A 16,805-nucleotide genomic window follows, 5' to 3' on the forward strand; every position below is an offset into this window, starting at 1 on the left:
GGAGGGCCAGTTTTGACTGGCTGAGCGCTGGAAAGTTTGGCGTTCCCCCCCTGCATGCGGTTACTTTTCCGCTAAGAGTTAGTGCATTTGATGCTCAAGCTCGCTTTTTAGGCCTAATGCTATCACACCCCGCAGCAGAGTTGCATCTCAACCCCTGAACTTCGTCTTGAGATAATCTCCCGTTGCCCGTCTGTATGCTCTGCATTATATGTACACCCATCCACAAAGTATGAGCGCAAATAGGCTGGACAATTCTGGGTAAGTATTTAACAAAAACTAAGGTTAGGTGCTTTGTGACTACCTAGCACTAAGATGCATAGTAGGAAATTGATCAGGTCTCAAAGGCATTGGATGTTTGCTTGCATCACCCAAGGTAGATTGCTTTGCTTGGCAGAGAGACATCAGCTATGACAATCAGCACATTAATTGAGACGAATGTATTGCTTAATAGACTGCATATTCCCTCTATTACAACATAAGAAATTTACCTTTGTTGTTTTGGGTTGAAGTTAGACGAGAGCAGTCGGTGATGCCTTTGAGAGTTTGAGAGTGGAATGATTCGCAAAGCCTTCATTGTTCACCAGTGGGACACCTTTTTGCCCTATCAACTCTCCCTTACCTTATGCGTCAATATACTCTTTACTGATATCTATGTTTGATCGTCTTCTAGGATCAGCTTCAATCGAGATCGCTTTGTTTTGCCATCTTGCCTTGTCTTTCTTACCGTCGGCACCTGTGCATCCTGGTCTGTGGAACCTCGAATCCATTTGACCAGTGAGTGCAAGGTGGCCTTGGCCTTGGCCAACTCAACTCCAACAACGCCCATAGCTGGTTGCTGCGGGCACCACCAAAAGGATTCATATTAGTCTCGACGCCATGTTATGATTGCCGATTCATTCCTTTATTGACATGTCAGCCGCTTTTATTGTCTCCGTCTTTGCTGGCGCTCTCAGCTGTGTCTTCCTGGTATGGCTGATACGTGGTCTTGCGATCCTTATCCCTACTCGCTATCAGCCTTCTCGGAAACCTGAAGATGATCATATCCAGATTCTTGTCGTCGGCGACGTCGGGCGCAGTCCTCGCATGCAATATCATGCTTTGAGTGTTGCCAAACATGGTCGAAATGTCGATATCGTGGGCTACAAAGGTATGGTTCCATCACCTGCATATCGCGACTTATGTGCACATCCTAACAATGGGGTAGAAACTTCAAGACACCCCGATCTTATCGGCAATCCTCGCGTTACTATGTATGCACTCCCACCACAGCCTGAGGTCCTTCAATGGGGGACATTGCCATTCTTTCTCAACATTCCTCTCAAGGTTTTATGGCAGTTCTGGGGTTTGTTCAGTACCTTGATGTACGATGCTCCTGCTGCAAAATGGATCATCATTCAAGTAAGTTAATATGATATCATACTCACAGTTCTTTCAGCTTCAAGGTAGCTAACAACCCCCCCAAGAACCCTCCCTCGATTCCAACTTTTCATGTTGCACTCTTGGTTTCCTTTCTACGAGGTAGTAAGCTTGTAGTGGACTGGCATAATTATGGCTACACCATTCTGGCGCAAGGGAAGTGGTATGTTAAGCCATTGGTTCCTGTGTATCGTTGGTATGAAACCGGCTTCGGACGCTATCTAGGAGATATCAACCTCTCTGTCACCGATGCTATGGCCCGTCAGCTCAAAGAGAGGCCTTTCAACCTGAAACGTTCTGTCCTCACACTTCATGACCGACCTGCCCAGGTGTTTCAACCTATTCTCTCTACTACAAAACGTCTGACCTTCTTGTCTCGACTTGCAGAGACTAAAGACGTTGCCAAGGATATTGTCGATGGAGCAGTACGGCTCATCGTAAGTAGCACTTCCTGGACGCCAGACGAGGACTTTGGTCTGCTCCTGGATGCTCTCGTCTCCTATGCCAGTTCCGCCGAGGCCTCACCCATCCTAGCTATAATTACCGGCAAGGGTCCGCAAAAAGAACTCTATCTTGAAAAAATCAAGACACTCCAGGAGGGTGGTAAACTACCTGGCGTTCGTATCATAACAGCGTGGCTTTCCACCAGGGACTATGCTTCACTTCTTGCTTCGGCAGACCTTGGTATCTCGCTGCATAAGTCCAGCTCGGGCGTTGATCTTCCCATGAAGGTGGTGGACATGTTTGGTGCTGGTCTCCCCGTCGCAGCATACTCGGCTTTTGAGAGCTTCAGCGAGCTTGTCAAGGAAGGTCAAAATGGTTGTGGTTTCGAAACTTCATCAGAACTGGCGGAGATTCTCGCGAGACTTCTGGGCTTTTCGGGACAAGAGGAGCTGGCTCGTTTGAAGAAGGGTGCAGTTAGTGAGGGCTCTCTGAGGTGGGATCAGGAATGGGACCGTGTAGTTGGCAAAGTCATTGGGCTTGTTGGTGAAGAGAGCATTTAGATATTGCAACCCGAGAAGGAAAGCAGCAACGAAAATCCATCGTAATGTTCCTGTGCAACAATAGGAAGGGTCACTATTTCACTAATGGTTCAACCATGATTTAAAATACGCCCAAGGCTCCATGACACCGCTTGAACGCTGATGACCATCTCAAGGCGTTCCAACCACCTAACGCCAACCCGCGTATGCTTCGCACTCCCATGATAGCCACATATATAGAGAACAGTCCTGCATCTAATCCTCTCCCAGGCTCTCCCTCACGCACTTTCTGCAGCGTCTTCGGAAATCCTTGTTCTTGCCCTCCCTCTCCTCGCGGAACATACGTGCAGCCTCCACATTGGCAGGGCTCTCGTCATTGGGGCTGTGGAAAAGACTGATGGTGCTGAGAAGAATAGTTTCGGGTGTCTGGACAGGGCTCCAGCGTTCAGAGGCTGCTTCGTAGCCATATTCGTCTTCCTCGGGAGGATGGAGGATGGAAATGCAGAGCTTGCCGTTTTCGTAGATATTCGGGTGGAAAGGAATTGGGTCTTGAAATGTGAGTGAAGGTGGCATGTGAGGGTAACTCGACGGAAAGGATAGACGAGCCCGGAAGTTGCCTCCTAGAAGTCGAGGTCAGCGTATGTCCAAGGCCATGAGGGGGGAGCGAGGTTAGGCTCTGGCCGTACCGCCGTAGTATTTGCAGTCGTCGCTAATCATGAGCATCACCTCCCACTCAAAGATGTTGTTATCGTTTACGAGGCCGCATGAGATGCCTGGAATATCCTTGCCAGCCTGCATCTCTTTGAGTTGTCGCTTCAGCAACGAAGCTGCTGGAGCAGAACTAGCGGCCATGATGTCTTTGTGGACGAAGCGCTGATGCGGGTTCTAGCTTGGTTGGTACTTGAGAGAAGGATTGGACGGCGCCAGCAGAAGCTGGTGAGGTCGTATATGTATATGCAAGATCAGTCCGCAGATGCGTGGTCCATTACTAGGTAGGTACTTTACCTCATAGGATATCCTGGTAGAGGCGGATGGTGGGGGAGTCGTTGGGCTCTAGCTGGAAAACGGCCCCGCCTCACGGATCCCATGAACGTAGTATGGATTCATTCGATAGCCTAAGGCAAAGTAAGGACGGTAGTGGAATAATGCGGCGCTCATTTCGCAACATTGGATGCTATGGTTTGCATCTATTGAGTCATGGAAGGAATGAGTGGCGCTTAGAATATGCATGCTGTTTCATATTGCTTTCACTTTTAATTTATAGTGTTGACTTCACCCACACCGACCTCTGTATTGTTGCGATATCTCCAACCATCTGTTTCATTCTTGACTGTTGTACGCCGACTGAACTTTTCATATAAAAACCATGTTGAACGCGGGGTATCATTGAACAACCTAGATATCCATCACTTCTTCGACGTCCCAAATCCAGTAAAGCCCATTGCTGCCATCATATCGTCTTCGTCATGTTCACCATCAACACGAAGGTCCTCTCCATATTCCATCTTCACCCTTGCCTCCTCCTCCTTCTTGATCCTCTTCCTTTCATTATCCTCTCTTCTCTTCTTCCTCCGCTCTTCGGCTTCTTTCTCGGCCTCTTCTTCCCGCAACTGTAGTCGTTCGTGTAGGCTAGTCTGCTTCTCCTTCTCCAGCTCGTCTCGCCGTCGGATGTAATACTCAATACGTTCGTGGACTTCCTCTGCCGTCGCGCGCTTGACTTCAGTCGTTTGTCCCGTATTTATCAAGTGCTGTGGTGTGTTGAGATGCTCAATGTATTGCTTGTTGTCTTTGAACGTGAGATCGCAAGGCTCACAGTAGAAACCAGCTCCACGGCCACGCTTTCCGACACCTGCACCTCCGGGGACAAGCTGCGTTTTTCCGATTTGTTGTGTGAGATCTATGACATTCCGGCGTGCTGATGTGTATGTTTCGTCGCCCGTTAGAGGCTTGTGGTATTTCTTGCCTGCCAGCTTGGCTTCATAACGCGCCTTGGACTCTTCTTTCTCTTTTGCCTCGCGTTCATTGGCTTTGGCAGCGTATTCGTCGAGATCGTAGGTCTTTCGAAAATCGGTATCGCCTGATGGCGCGCCACCATAGGCGCCTTTCTTGGAGTCGGACATTGGGTTATAACAGTATGTGAAGAGCAAAGCGTATAGGTTCTAGACTGATCATGGATGATAAAAGTTGGGACGCGATCATAGTGGCAGAATTTATACCAAGTCTAGCCGAAAAAGATACTCACAAGAAAACAGCATCTAACTTAAAACCACGCTCTTAAAATGCAATTTCGGTTCTTGCTTCTGCATTACAAGCTGTAATCCATCTCCATTATGCTCGCGCCGCATATGAAAACTTAGCGTTGGGTCTATAAGATATACTTATTAGCCTTGGACTTCTTCGAAACCGCAACATTGTCCCGGTGTTAAACCTGACCCGGCCCGTGCGATTTATCCCGGGCCAGACGGGAAATGCTTTGGAGCGACAGGGGTACTTGGCATGAGGTCACAGCAAACCTTAGGAACCTAGCGCTATAAAAAAAATACCCCGCCGCGGGGCATCTCTTTTTTTGAGTCGCGACCCAAGGACAATTTTTCACCACGAAATACTACTGCAATAATCAAACGTAGAAGGATCACAATGTTGTACCTCGTAGGACTTGGTCTCTCTGACGAGACAGATATTACTGTCAAGGGTCTTGAGGTCGTCAAGAAAGCCTCCAGGGTCTACCTGGAGGCTTATACTAGCATTCTGCTTGTCGAGCAATCTGTCTTGGTACATGCAACCATCCCCTAAACCAAGAGCCAATGCTGATTATGCCAGGAATCGTATTATGGACGATCCATCACTGTAGCTGACCGTGAGATGGTCGAGTCAAACAGCGACGAGATCCTCCGGAATGCGCAGAATGAAGATGTTGCGTTCCTTGTTGTTGGAGATCCCTTCGGGTACGATCTAGTGATCCAACTTGTAGCTGTATACTGATACCTTACAGTGCTACTACTCATACGGATCTTGTTCTTCGTGCCCGGGAACTCGAAATCCCTGTCCGAACCGTTCCCAACGCCTCCATCATGTCCGGGATTGGCGCATGCGGTCTCCAGCTCTACAACTTTGGACAAACCGTGTCCATGGTTTTCTTCACTGATACATGGAAGCCCGCATCTTTCTACGATCGGATAAAGGAGAATCGTCAAATCGGTTTACACACGCTAGTCTTGGTCGATATCAAGGTCAAGGAGCAGAGCCTCGAGAACATGGCCCGAGGTCGTCTAGTCTACGAGCCTCCCCGCTACATGACTGTCGGCCAGTGTGCACAACAGATGCTAGAGATTGAAGACGAGCGTAAGGAGGGTGTCTATACCAAGGACAGTCTGGCCATTGGCGCTGCTCGCGTCGGAGGCAAGACGGAGAAGTTCGTGGCTGGTACTTTGGAGGAGCTTTGCTCTACGGACGAGGAGCTAGGGCCTCCTCTTCACAGTCTCGTCCTCCTTGGCCGAAGAACACACGAGCTGGAGCTCGACTACGTCCGGCAGTTTGCGGTTGACAAGGAGAAGTGGGATAGGCTATGGAAAGCTGAGTACGGAAAGCAGCTGTGAATGGTTGCTAATATCGTCATGAATTCGTATCGCCTTTGATAAAAGTCCTATCGTACAAGCGAGATTTGCATTATTGAGAACATTACTCTCGCGAAGCGCGCCAAGATCGCACATCCCCTTCCGAAATCTCCCTCAATGTGTTGGGCGAAGCAGGCTTGCCAGTGACGGCGCTGGAAGCAATGTCGGCAGCGCGGCTCAGCAGGTTCTTGGAAACGAGAGAATAGGTGACCGATACTGTCTTGACCCGGATGATTCCAATACGAGGATCATTCTCAGAACCATCATGGACACCGTCACCGAGATCACCAAGCCAAGCCTTGAGTGTAGGGCTGTAGTGCTTGGAAACAAGACTTCGATCCGTGCTAATACTAGCATTGCCAGCAATGGAAGCCCACTCTCCGGAGGCGTTGATGAAAGAAACGTTGACGTGAGGGTCAGCATCGAGGTCGTCGGTCTTGCCAGACTCCGTGTTGGTGTGGAAGAGAAGGTCAATGCCTCCAGTCTCCTACAATAGGGTCAGATAGAGTTTCAACCCCAATGAAAGACACACTTACTGTGGCAGCCAGTGCCATGCAGCGAGATACAAGGTTACCAGAGCCTGAGCCACGGGTGGTCATCATGCCAAACTTCTCCTTGGTAATGAAGTGGACGAGATCCTCAATCTTGGTCTGGAGGGGAACCTCCTCGGCGTTTGCCTTCTTGTAAGGATCGGCGGGGGCATCGCCAGTGTTTGCGTTAGAGAAAGACATCTTGCTTGGTTTGGTATGTGTGGGAGTGTTCTGGGTTGTAGATGTTGATGTTTGAAGATAAGATCAGAGCTCATGCACAAAAGTTGAAGCTTCTCCAGCAGATTTATATACCTCCTTCCAAACAAACTATTGCTTACACATCATAAGGTAGCATGCAAGCCATCATGGCACAATCGTATGCATTTCATCATCGATGTTCAGTTGACATGTAGGGCAATCGCAGCGGGGTGTTTGAGATCGAACAATAATAATGGTGACGTCAGCGTCCATGATGGGTTCCTGCACGGAGGCATGAAGCTGTTGTGTCAACAAGCCTCGCGTCATTCTACCAATCAAGGACTCCATTGGATTTCGGTAGTATGATTTGGGGACTGGGCACAATATTTATGTCTCAGTCACACTGGGCTTCTATTACTTCTATTTCACCCTCCTCCTTGGAATGGGAGCCAGCACCTCATGGCCAGCCCTGGCCCAAGTAACCCATCGTTAACTCGAGGCTACTGAGATCTACCTTAGTACTTTAGGTATCTGAGTACCGAGGAGCCAAAGGAAACGAGTCTTTCCGTTGTACTATCTTCCGTTCAATGCAGGTTGGTCAATACCGTTATGCAGAGACCCGCTCCGCTCAATACACAATGCTTGTTCACGGGAGCTTGCGTTGGATTGAATATGGTTTTGGTTATTCGTAGGAAACCCTTGCCTGTGTGAGCCCTTGACTTACTGGACATGATTGTATCTGAATCACTGCCAGATCCTGAATAATACTAGGGATATCTTCGGAGAGGACGCGAGGGATAATGTGGCCAATGAAACACAAGTTGTCTCTTGGTATTCATAACTCGACTGCAGTCGAATAATGATCGTTCTACCCTAGCACGATCTTCGTCAAGGAATAGCTTCGCAACCCTTGTGCTACACAGCTCAAAATGATAGGCAGGATACCTAGGCTATCTGTTTGTTGAAGACTTCCGATAGGAAGCTCGAATAGGAGCTTTGCTCTATCTGCAGTTACATTTCCTGTTATGGAGCCCATTCAGCTTAATGTCAGTCGAGTGAGCGGTTTACACCACTGAAAGATTGGGATGTTACTACTTTGTCGCAGTGATTTCCTAGGTAATTCCCATTGACAGGTAAACGTTTGATGACGCCAGAAGATATTGTCATTGCCTTAAGATTCCCGGATGTTTTGTCTCCGTCTACCTTAGTAGTAATAAACTCTCTCTGTGGACCTTCGGAGATCTCGATCGCATGGGCTGCCACTTTTGGGGAATTTCAGTCGGCGAGCGGCAAAGACAGGTGCGACGGGTAGCACTCGCCCGGCGGTCCTTGCCTTATTAATTGTGTTGCAAGTGGTGCCTTCCTTAATCCGAGCCTATAACGTCACACAAGAAACAGCAGACTTTAGGGACGGGAACTCCACTCCACCTGGCTTAAGCAACCTCAGGTAAGAACATGCCGACCAGCGACTTCCATCCCTACGCACTTCCCGTGCAACACCAGCCCTCGTCTTCCTCCATCCCAGACCATTCTGCAATCAACAAGCCAGCACAAACAGACACTGGAGGCATCGCGCCTTTGCTGTTGTCAACTGCAATTCGCAAATCTGGTCGAGAGACAAGCGGATAGCATTTCCCGGGCCGGATGTGCCTTTTCCACTCTTCTTCACCTCACTTGACTACCCCAGACCGCATCACAGCAAAAAAGATAAACCCTTAATTCAGTGCCGGCGCAACAGGATTGCAGCATACCTACTTCTGCATTCTGTTCTCTGTACAAGCCTCCCCTTCAAATTCTTCATCTTCTTTCCCATTTCATTTTCGTCTACCTTGTCCATCGCCATCGACTGTACAAAGACCATCCAACCCATTTGTGGTCTTAGTTTCTGGCTAAGCTCGGGACATCTTCATTTCACTTCTGACCAACGTAGTTGTTACTCGTCCACTCTCGTTGACTGGAACTTGCGATCGTTTATCCGACGTTCTTCGTTCAATCAGCCATCAGCATACGTCAACTATCTTTCCAAACGTGACCATGACATCAAACACCCCCGCGGTTAGTATCTCAAAGATATGCATCCTGGAGTTAGCTGACAAGTTATAGACGGCTTACCCGTGGGAATGTCGGGACAAGGAAGACCAGGCTAAGGCTGCCTTTAACCATCCTCTCCGCCGTGTAAATCAGTCTCTCACCGAAGAGAACCTGAAACTCAAGCGTATTCTGCGCGAAAACGGCATTTCCTGGTCTTCTGTTGCTCTGAACCACATGAATCAAGACAATCCTTTGAAGCGCAAGACCCGATCTTCTATGACCGCTCAGGAGCTTGGTCATCCATATCTTCCTATGGAAGTCATTCTTCGTATTCTGAAGTTTGCTATGAAATCTCCCTTCCCAATTGTCGATCCTCTATCCCCCCTCACACCTGAGAACATGTCTGATAAAGAGAAAACGCGAGGTAACCAGATTGCCATTAATTTCCTGGCTACCTGCAGAGCTCTTCACATCGAAGGTACTCGATACCTGTGGGAGTCGAACAACTTTACTTTCACAACTCCTCAAGCTGTTCGCACCTTTGCCGAGCTTCCCGTCAAGTTTCGTCAGGGTATCACCCATGTCACCTTTCGTGTCATTGCACGATACTATGACGATCAGCCCTGTCGCCGACACAAACTGGACCGCTGTTATCATGGCGATTTAAAGAAGGACCACGTATTGAAAGTTCAGCAACGTCCAACCGAGTCTCCTCTCGTTCGTGGTGGCTTCCGGTGCTACACTTGGAACCAGATTGTCGACTTTCTCGAGGGGCTTCGTGCACCCTTCGATCCGAGTTACCGAAACAGGAAGCAGCCACGGCCACGAATGCTGCCATCTCTTGCGTCTCTGCGCCTTGACCTGGTAAACTTTTCCGACACCCTTCTTCCCTTCTCCGGATCCGAACTTCACGATATTTGTTCTCATGAACTTGGCTGCACCCTGAACGAACTCCAAGTCACGGGCATGCCCTTTGATGATACTGGAATGAAGGCATCTGCCGAAATGAGCGGCATGCTCAAAGACGAAGGTTTGTATCTTGATGGCCCGGCTTCCTACATGGCTCACTCTAGGCATCTCCAACCTCTCTCTGGCAAGAAATGGTGTGCCCGAGTGATTCGGGCGTGGAAACCCAAGGATGATGATGACGAAGACAGTGAAAACGATTCGGATACTGTTCATGGACACTCACACAGCCATGTCAGGCTTGGCGCTTTGCCTCCTGCCCCGACCGAAGAGGGCCACCCAACTTCAAGCCGCGACGAAGAAACAGTCATTTGGAAGCGAGTGCCGGTCTCTAGAGATATGGAGAAGCGGGATTGGGTCCAGTTTTCTCGCTCTAGTGGATACGAGATCAACGATGTCGATTGGGACAGCGACGAGGAGGGTATCTGCCCCTGTTGCGGAGAATCCCACCCAGGCTCGTCCTTCCTGGAGATTCTAATGAATGAAGACCTTGCTGACTGAGAATCAGTATAATGATACTATGGGACATTGGCGTTGAAATTGGGGAATCGATGATGGGATTGTTACGAATTATATGTTTATGTCCGAACATGCTTAGATACCCCTACAAGCGATGAGGATGCTAATGCTTGTTGTTGTTATTTTTAACGAACTGGAATGGAGTCTCGGGGGCAAAATGGTATGAAGAATTAGCGGGATGGGAACGGGCATCATCTCTAGACAGGACAATGGCCAATTAAGTGCCCACATAGGCAAAGGCTGCTGGGATTGAAGGTGTAACATGGAAACACTGAATATGAGTGACAGATTGACGTCTTGCGACATGAGTAATTCGTATATGGTCTATAGGGGTCTATGAATTCGATTGCATTATGTAACTGTGGCAAAATCATAATGGTTGATCAGATACCCGAGTCGTCCTGCTCCATCTTCATCTTGTGTGAGAAGTCATTCCATGCTTTGCAACCTTCTTCGATATCCTTGTATTCCTGGTCCGACACGAGGCTTGGAATTTCGTCTTCTCGAACAATAAATTGTAGCGAGAAGCCTTCAGCAGCATGCCAACCTATATGGCAATGCATGAGCCACACACCTGGATTGTCGGTGAGAAATGCGATCACAAGGTGTCCTTTGGCAGGTAAAAGAGCAGTATCACGGCGTGGCGGGTTTTCTGTGTTGAGAGTGACATTTGAATCGTATGGGCCGGGGCCTTGAGCGAGAATCTGAAAATCGAATCCGTGAAGGTGGATAGGATGAGAGATATCCTGTTCTGTCTCAATAGCAAGGTAAACCCAGACATCCTTTTTGGGAACACGAATGACAGCATTAGACTTGGTGAATGAGGCGCTGTTATTGAGCTTGAGGAGGGAGGGTTCACCCCATTCTGCGATCATGGTGGTGCTGTTAAGCGCCCATTTGATGATGCCATCTGAGTTCCAGGAGCGGTTGGCGTTCTGTATGACTTCCATTTCGGGAGGTCCAACATTGCGAGGAACGACAGGTACAATGCTCTCGTAAGGCTCATCTTGGCAATGATCCTCGTGCTTGCGTCCTTTCGTCGTTGGCGTAGTGCTGTTCGATGCATAAGATACAATACCGAGCGCATTCTGAGGGTTGACGTTTCTGGTGCAGTCAAGTTGAGGGATAGCGCGAAGCCAAAATGACGATGCCCTTGAAGCTTGGTTTGCCGTGACAAGAATATCCATGCGTTCACCTGGAGAATGTTAGAAGAAAGCACTGGGTAAGGAGTTGTGAGAACAGTACCGATTGCGAGGCTGATGTGGTCGGTCTCATAGGGCTCAACTGATACAAAGTCCACCGCAATGACCTTGAGAGTATGATGATCGATAGAAAACTTATATAGAGTATCAATCCCAGTGTTGATGAGACGTAGGCGATATGTCTTGCCCTCCTCGAAGTCCAATCTGAATCTCTCTCCCGTCTGGTTCTTATCAGTGTCATTTCCATAAACATTAGTGCCATTGATGAGAACATTATCCATCAGCGCAGGACCCTCTCGCTGGACATCATGTAAAAGTTGATTGACAGTATTGTGCGACCAGTCGCTGAGCATGATAGTCCCAACATCCTCATCATAGTTAGCGCTTGCAGGACCACGAATGATCAAACCACCGTAAACACCATCATAAGTCTGGAGCCCAAAATGAGAGTGATACCACGAGGTACCATACTGGGTCGCACGCCATCTGTATGTTACAGAGGACCCTGGTGCAACAGGGCACTGGGTAATAGCAACAACTCCATCGTGTGGGTTTGTGTAATTTTGATGAGTGCCATGGAAGTGAAAGGATGAACCGTTGGAAGAAGTCTTCAGATTACTTGTCATGTGAACGACAACATTATCGCCCCAGTCGGCAAAGATAGTTGGCCCTTGAAAAGTTAGCTCCAATTTGGCATATAATCCAAGCCTGCATTCTCATACCTGGTATCGTTCCGTTGATAGCTTGAGCGAATCTGGGAACTCCATCCGGAGCAAAGGTTATCTCGCTGATTTCAAGCCAGTATTCTCTCGTCACACCAGTATCAGGAACAACCGAGTAGTAATCACTGTGGATATCGAATCCACACCATTGGTCTCGAGTCGTAGGTGTGTTCCCCGAACATGATCCTTGATTCTGAAACTTGGAGTTGATGGGCTCCGGCAGGGCGGTTAAGGGCGAAGCCAAAGCGATGAGAGAAATTGAAGACAGTCTGGACATTGCAAAAGATGAGTAAAGACTGATTAATGACTTCAAGTATGAGTTATCGCTATAATGCCGCGATAAATCTCTTCTTTTAAACTATTACTTCAACTCGCTAGAACGGGACTCCCGCCATTATGAAAGAGTCTCGCCTGATCACCATACACCGCAACCGGGATCAGCGAGATGAATTCTAGTCATATGAAGTACGTAAATGCTTTAGACCTCTGGGAAGCCCTATGTTGAGAAGCCATGGCGTCGAATCGCACTTCATCGGAAGGACCGAATATGGTGATGGCATCGGCGAAAGATCGATTCTGACGAGTTGTCTCTGGGATTCACGTGATTGAATACACAAGCTTTCAAGTAACTGTGATGTACTTTGTCATTCGTGTCAGGGGCTTGAGGAAGAGGAGCCTCGGGGCATTTGATAGGCATAGGTTGCATCAGACCGGAATCGCCGACTGTCAACACGAGCTCATGGGAGTGCCATTACTAGCCTACACTTGAATAGAATTACATCGATGTAAAATTTTGAAGTGTTCAAGCATCGAAGACGTATGATTTGGCCCTTCCATATGACAATATTGTCCCGAATGTCTCTGGGCTCGCCGTATCCCGAACTCGAGTGTTTTGGTCAGAGGAAAGAGATCACGTGAAACCCATCACACGATGACCTCAAGGGTTCATCTCATATAGAGAATTGTTTATTTGACATGTGGCTAGCGCGAGGTCGTTGAGAGTCAAGGTGAGGCTCATTCATGTCAGTGAAGTTATGGATCTTAGGTGACTGACTACCTTAGTAGGTAGGTAGGAATGGAAGTTGATCTCCACTAGAAACTTCCCGCCAACGTCACCTGACGTCGCGACTCTCTACTCTATGCCCTTTACGCTTTCCCGGGCGCGCCCCTGCCTGTCGTGTCTTTGGGCGTGTGTGAACTGAAACCGCGACTCCCAATTTGATATACTTTCCTTATATTCAACATAACACTCAGGTTCGTGCAGTTCACAACTCACAACCTGCAACGAACGGTCCCTTTTAGTTGTTGGGGATTTGAGCCTGGTTCAAGAAGTACAGATTTGCTTTCCTCCGCATTCAATTCACTTGTTTTAATCAAAGGGCATAATCCATCGCCAGGGATAAATTCGACGTACATAATCAAACGAACCCTTCAAGGCTTTCAGTTGCCGGCGCGCATCGAAAACGCTCCAGGCCTCTCGGTATATCTTCTATTCGAGCGAACCAACGCGACGATGCCCCCCAGTCTGAAGGACAAAAGCGGTCGGCTTCTGGCTTTCGCCAATGGTGGCCAGCGAACGAACGAAGCTCAATCTGGGGTGGATATCAAGCCCACGAAGTCAGAACCACCACATACCGTTCCCACAGCTCCTATACCTCGTCCTACTAGCTATCCTCGGGAGATCACGGGGCTCGGTGGTAGGAACACCGCGCCTCCAAGACAGGACTATCCTTTCAGCCAGCCACCACCGCATCATTCACCAGTGCGCTCGGTAATATCTTCCCCAAATGGCCGGATTAAAGCAGACTCGAGTGATCGCCGGGTCGACATCTTCTCCGGTTCGCAACTTGACGAAAATTTCATGGAGTCTGGTCTCACAACTCCGCACAATGAGCCATCCGATCCCGTTAAGCTTGGGCCGGAGTTGACTCGCGATCTTAAGAAGACCATTCCATCACACCGCCTCCTTGACCGCAATCGATTTCATCGACCTCCGCCGACAAGTGACTTGTTCACTGTTGGTGATGATCTTCGTATGAACGTGGTCAGTAGGTCACAACAACACAATGTTGATCATATGGGCGATGGTTTCCAGGATGATGTAAATGTGAGGCATGGAAAACTCAATGGCCATCACGGACGTGGCGGAGTTCGACCAGACTCCCCGGCACGACAGGACTCCAAAATCCCCATGCGTGAAGTGAGGATTCGAAAGTCACATTCCGGCCGATCAGAGGCCTACGACACGAACCAAGCAAGGAATATATCACCCAGGCGCCCTGAAACGCAATGGCAAACGCGCTACAGAAACGAGAGCTCCCGGCAGCCGACTGTCCACCGTTTGGATGATGAAGATGCCGAGTCTGCATCTCAGGAGGAAGAGCATACAACGCCCAGGCCCAAGCATGCCAAGCCGGTGGTTCAAAGAGCTCTCCTGGAGAGCTCGATGCCAACTACGACAAATTTCATATCAGACACTAGTCGCCTCGACAGAAAGCGACGTCGTCCAAGTCCTGAGTATGACGATGTGGCTCTTAACTCTATGACATTTGCCTCCCTTCGGCAACAGCCTTTCGACTTTGACCCTTCCAAGGACGGGCAAAAGGGTACTGGAGTCAATGCTGACAATTTGGAAGACAAACTTGAGCATTTTCGTCATCTAGGTGAAAAGGAACAGCATGACTTGTTTTCCAACATGTCGATGGAAAATTGGGAAACCTCAGGAGAATGGTTTGCCCATGAGTTCAGCGCACTTATGCAAAGATTGCTGGATTCGAGAAGACAGAAGCGCAAAATCATTCAGGAGTTCGAACAAGAAGCAGCCGATCGTGAAGAAGCTGTCCGTCTCGAGACACAGGCCATTGACCGAAAGCTCTCTAAGATGAAGCAGGATGGCCAGCGAGTGGTGGAGGATAAAACTGCATAGATTATGCGTGGCGTATGGACAGAGTCCGGTTTCGTTTTTTTTTTTTTTTTTTTTTTTTTTCGTTTTTCGGGAAATGAGTTTACGACCGATATGAATGCATTGTGCCGGAGTTGAGTCTGATTTACTCGATATCAGAGCGTGAGATACCTGTGAGGTTCGCGAGGCACCCTAGAGCAGAAACAAGCTCACTTACAAGGGAATTGATTTTATTTTTTTAAATATTCGCTACGATGGTCACATCTTTGATGAAATAATATATAATTTCGCTGAAAACGGTTCAGGGCCGTGAATGGTTCATTAGTCTGTCGTAAAGGTTTGTTGTGTTTGGTTTGTTCGGGTGTGAGTCGTGAGATGAGTGGTTGTGTGCCCCCTTTTTATACTCGTCGGACATGTTTTACTTTTCTGTCGCGGCCTACTACCATCCTCAATTGACGACCCGGTCGGTTGGCGAGAACTCCTTTTCTCATCCTATCAGTATAGAGCTCATAAGCAGGATAGTAGCCGTCAACGAATTTGACCACCTCCACAGATGTCATCCCGGCTTCCGGGTCACCCCTTTCCTCACGCAAGTGGTCTTCTTGCTCCAATCGCCAACCATAGACGTAGCCAAGATCTTCTGCATCGATTTGAATGAATGCATCGAAGGAATCTGTGACGGAGTCATACTCGGCGAGCTTCTCATTTACGAATAGAAGGTCCTCAAGTTTATTTTGTTTGAGAGTTCGGTTGGGCATGTTAAGTCTCGCCTCAACATCCTCACGGGTCAGAGGACGGAAGCCTACACACCATCCCTCCAAAATGATAGCCTGGATCTTGTCCTGGCCCGGCTGATTCACAGGAAGCCATTCAGACTCTGGAAGGCGGTCACCTTTACCGCCTTTGATGGCTTTGTCGTATTTTGGCAGCTTTGTGGGCTCTCCTCTTAGTAATGCCTCAAAGAAGGCTTTGAGGAGAGGCAAGTCGTGAGTTCCTGTGCATATTAGAACCCGCCTGATCATCAAATAGTGTGGTTCGACTTACCAGGCTCCCCACGATGCTGAACAAGGGCATTGTCAGGGTGAGCTTCAGCGAGGGCAACCTGATCCTGGCGAGTGAGATAGAACTCATCTATGCTACAGACAAGGGTGGGCACATGCTGGCTCTCGAGAGCCTTGCTCAATGCCTTGACAAGGGTCGACTTGCCGGCGCCCTGGATACCGTTGAGGCCGATGACAAAGGGGCGGTCGGGAGACTCTTCGCGGTGGAGTTTGAGCTGAGAGACAATGAAGGGGAGGCAAATCTCAGTTTTGTCGTCGATGAAGTGGGGAGCCATGATTTAATCAAGATATGAATAAGCTACTGCGCATGTACAGGGCATGGGAGTGAGAACGATAGCACGGTATGGGTATTGATAGCGCAGCCATAGGATGATTGAGTGTCGGGTTGTCACTGTCAGTCAATTGCTTTCTTTTTTCGTCGGGCAATTCAAGCCCGAGGAGACACGAGACACTAGAGGCACACACACAGACACTCGCACAATGACTGACCTTTTCGGTTTGATCAAATCAGCATCAGGCTTGTGGCCCGGTCTGGGCTTGGTTGATTTTGCGGGGAGGGAGTAGAGGGAATTTGTGGGGATAAGTCCGTAGCCGGACCCGGGATTGGAGGTCGGCAACAGCGTTACACTATGTAAGAGGATGCGATTGAAGGGAAAGCGCA

At 48.8% G+C, this 16,805-nt stretch overlaps 9 protein-coding genes across 9 annotated transcripts; 4 read left to right on the forward strand and 5 right to left on the reverse strand.

Annotated features, from left to right (window-relative positions):
• Positions 1–909: 909 nt before the first annotated feature.
• FPRO_03006 (uncharacterized protein) lies at positions 910–2,420 on the forward strand (the record flags this gene model as incomplete). The annotated part of the gene is made up of 3 exons (XM_031226831.1): positions 910–1,147; positions 1,205–1,398; positions 1,464–2,420. 3 exons carry the CDS (start codon positions 910–912, stop codon positions 2,418–2,420), a joined length of 1,389 nt encoding a protein of 462 aa, XP_031077327.1.
• Positions 2,421–2,654: 234 nt separating this feature from the next.
• FPRO_03005 (putative ubiquitin-conjugating enzyme E2) lies at positions 2,655–3,251 on the reverse strand (the record flags this gene model as incomplete). Its single annotated transcript, XM_031226832.1, has 2 exons — positions 2,655–3,019; positions 3,086–3,251. 2 exons carry the CDS (start codon positions 3,249–3,251, stop codon positions 2,655–2,657), a joined length of 531 nt encoding a protein of 176 aa, XP_031077328.1.
• A 554-nt stretch (positions 3,252–3,805) lies between these two features.
• FPRO_03004 (uncharacterized protein) lies at positions 3,806–4,519 on the reverse strand (the record flags this gene model as incomplete). The annotated part of the gene is made up of 1 exon (XM_031226833.1): positions 3,806–4,519. One exon carries the CDS (start codon positions 4,517–4,519, stop codon positions 3,806–3,808), a length of 714 nt encoding a protein of 237 aa, XP_031077329.1.
• A 517-nt stretch (positions 4,520–5,036) lies between these two features.
• FPRO_03003 (putative methyltransferase DPH5) lies at positions 5,037–5,995 on the forward strand (the record flags this gene model as incomplete). Its single annotated transcript, XM_031226834.1, has 3 exons — positions 5,037–5,171; positions 5,220–5,344; positions 5,392–5,995. 3 exons carry the CDS (start codon positions 5,037–5,039, stop codon positions 5,993–5,995), a joined length of 864 nt encoding a protein of 287 aa, XP_031077330.1.
• An 82-nt stretch (positions 5,996–6,077) lies between these two features.
• FPRO_03002 (putative blue-light-inducible Bli-3 protein) lies at positions 6,078–6,744 on the reverse strand (the record flags this gene model as incomplete). The annotated part of the gene is made up of 2 exons (XM_031226835.1): positions 6,078–6,500; positions 6,550–6,744. The coding sequence occupies 2 exons, from the start codon at positions 6,742–6,744 to the stop codon at positions 6,078–6,080; spliced, it is 618 nt and encodes a 205-aa protein (XP_031077331.1).
• A 2,031-nt stretch (positions 6,745–8,775) lies between these two features.
• On the forward strand, positions 8,776–10,239 carry FPRO_03001 (uncharacterized protein; the record flags this gene model as incomplete). The annotated part of the gene is made up of 2 exons (XM_031226836.1): positions 8,776–8,796; positions 8,845–10,239. 2 exons carry the CDS (start codon positions 8,776–8,778, stop codon positions 10,237–10,239), a joined length of 1,416 nt encoding a protein of 471 aa, XP_031077332.1.
• Positions 10,240–10,640: 401 nt separating this feature from the next.
• On the reverse strand, positions 10,641–12,458 carry FPRO_03000 (uncharacterized protein; the record flags this gene model as incomplete). Its single annotated transcript, XM_031226837.1, has 3 exons — positions 10,641–11,452; positions 11,503–12,129; positions 12,182–12,458. The coding sequence occupies 3 exons, from the start codon at positions 12,456–12,458 to the stop codon at positions 10,641–10,643; spliced, it is 1,716 nt and encodes a 571-aa protein (XP_031077333.1).
• Positions 12,459–13,694: 1,236 nt separating this feature from the next.
• On the forward strand, positions 13,695–15,107 carry FPRO_02999 (uncharacterized protein; the record flags this gene model as incomplete). Its single annotated transcript, XM_031226838.1, has 1 exon — positions 13,695–15,107. The coding sequence occupies one exon, from the start codon at positions 13,695–13,697 to the stop codon at positions 15,105–15,107; it is 1,413 nt and encodes a 470-aa protein (XP_031077334.1).
• Positions 15,108–15,481: 374 nt separating this feature from the next.
• FPRO_02998 (uncharacterized protein) lies at positions 15,482–16,419 on the reverse strand (the record flags this gene model as incomplete). Its single annotated transcript, XM_031226839.1, has 2 exons — positions 15,482–16,077; positions 16,128–16,419. The coding sequence occupies 2 exons, from the start codon at positions 16,417–16,419 to the stop codon at positions 15,482–15,484; spliced, it is 888 nt and encodes a 295-aa protein (XP_031077335.1).
• Between the last annotated feature and the right edge of the window lie 386 nt (positions 16,420–16,805).

This window comes from Fusarium proliferatum, assembly GCF_900067095.1.
Source record: "Fusarium proliferatum ET1 genome assembly, contig: FPRO_scaffold002, whole genome shotgun sequence".
Classification (NCBI taxonomy): Eukaryota; Fungi; Ascomycota; class Sordariomycetes; order Hypocreales; family Nectriaceae; genus Fusarium; species Fusarium proliferatum.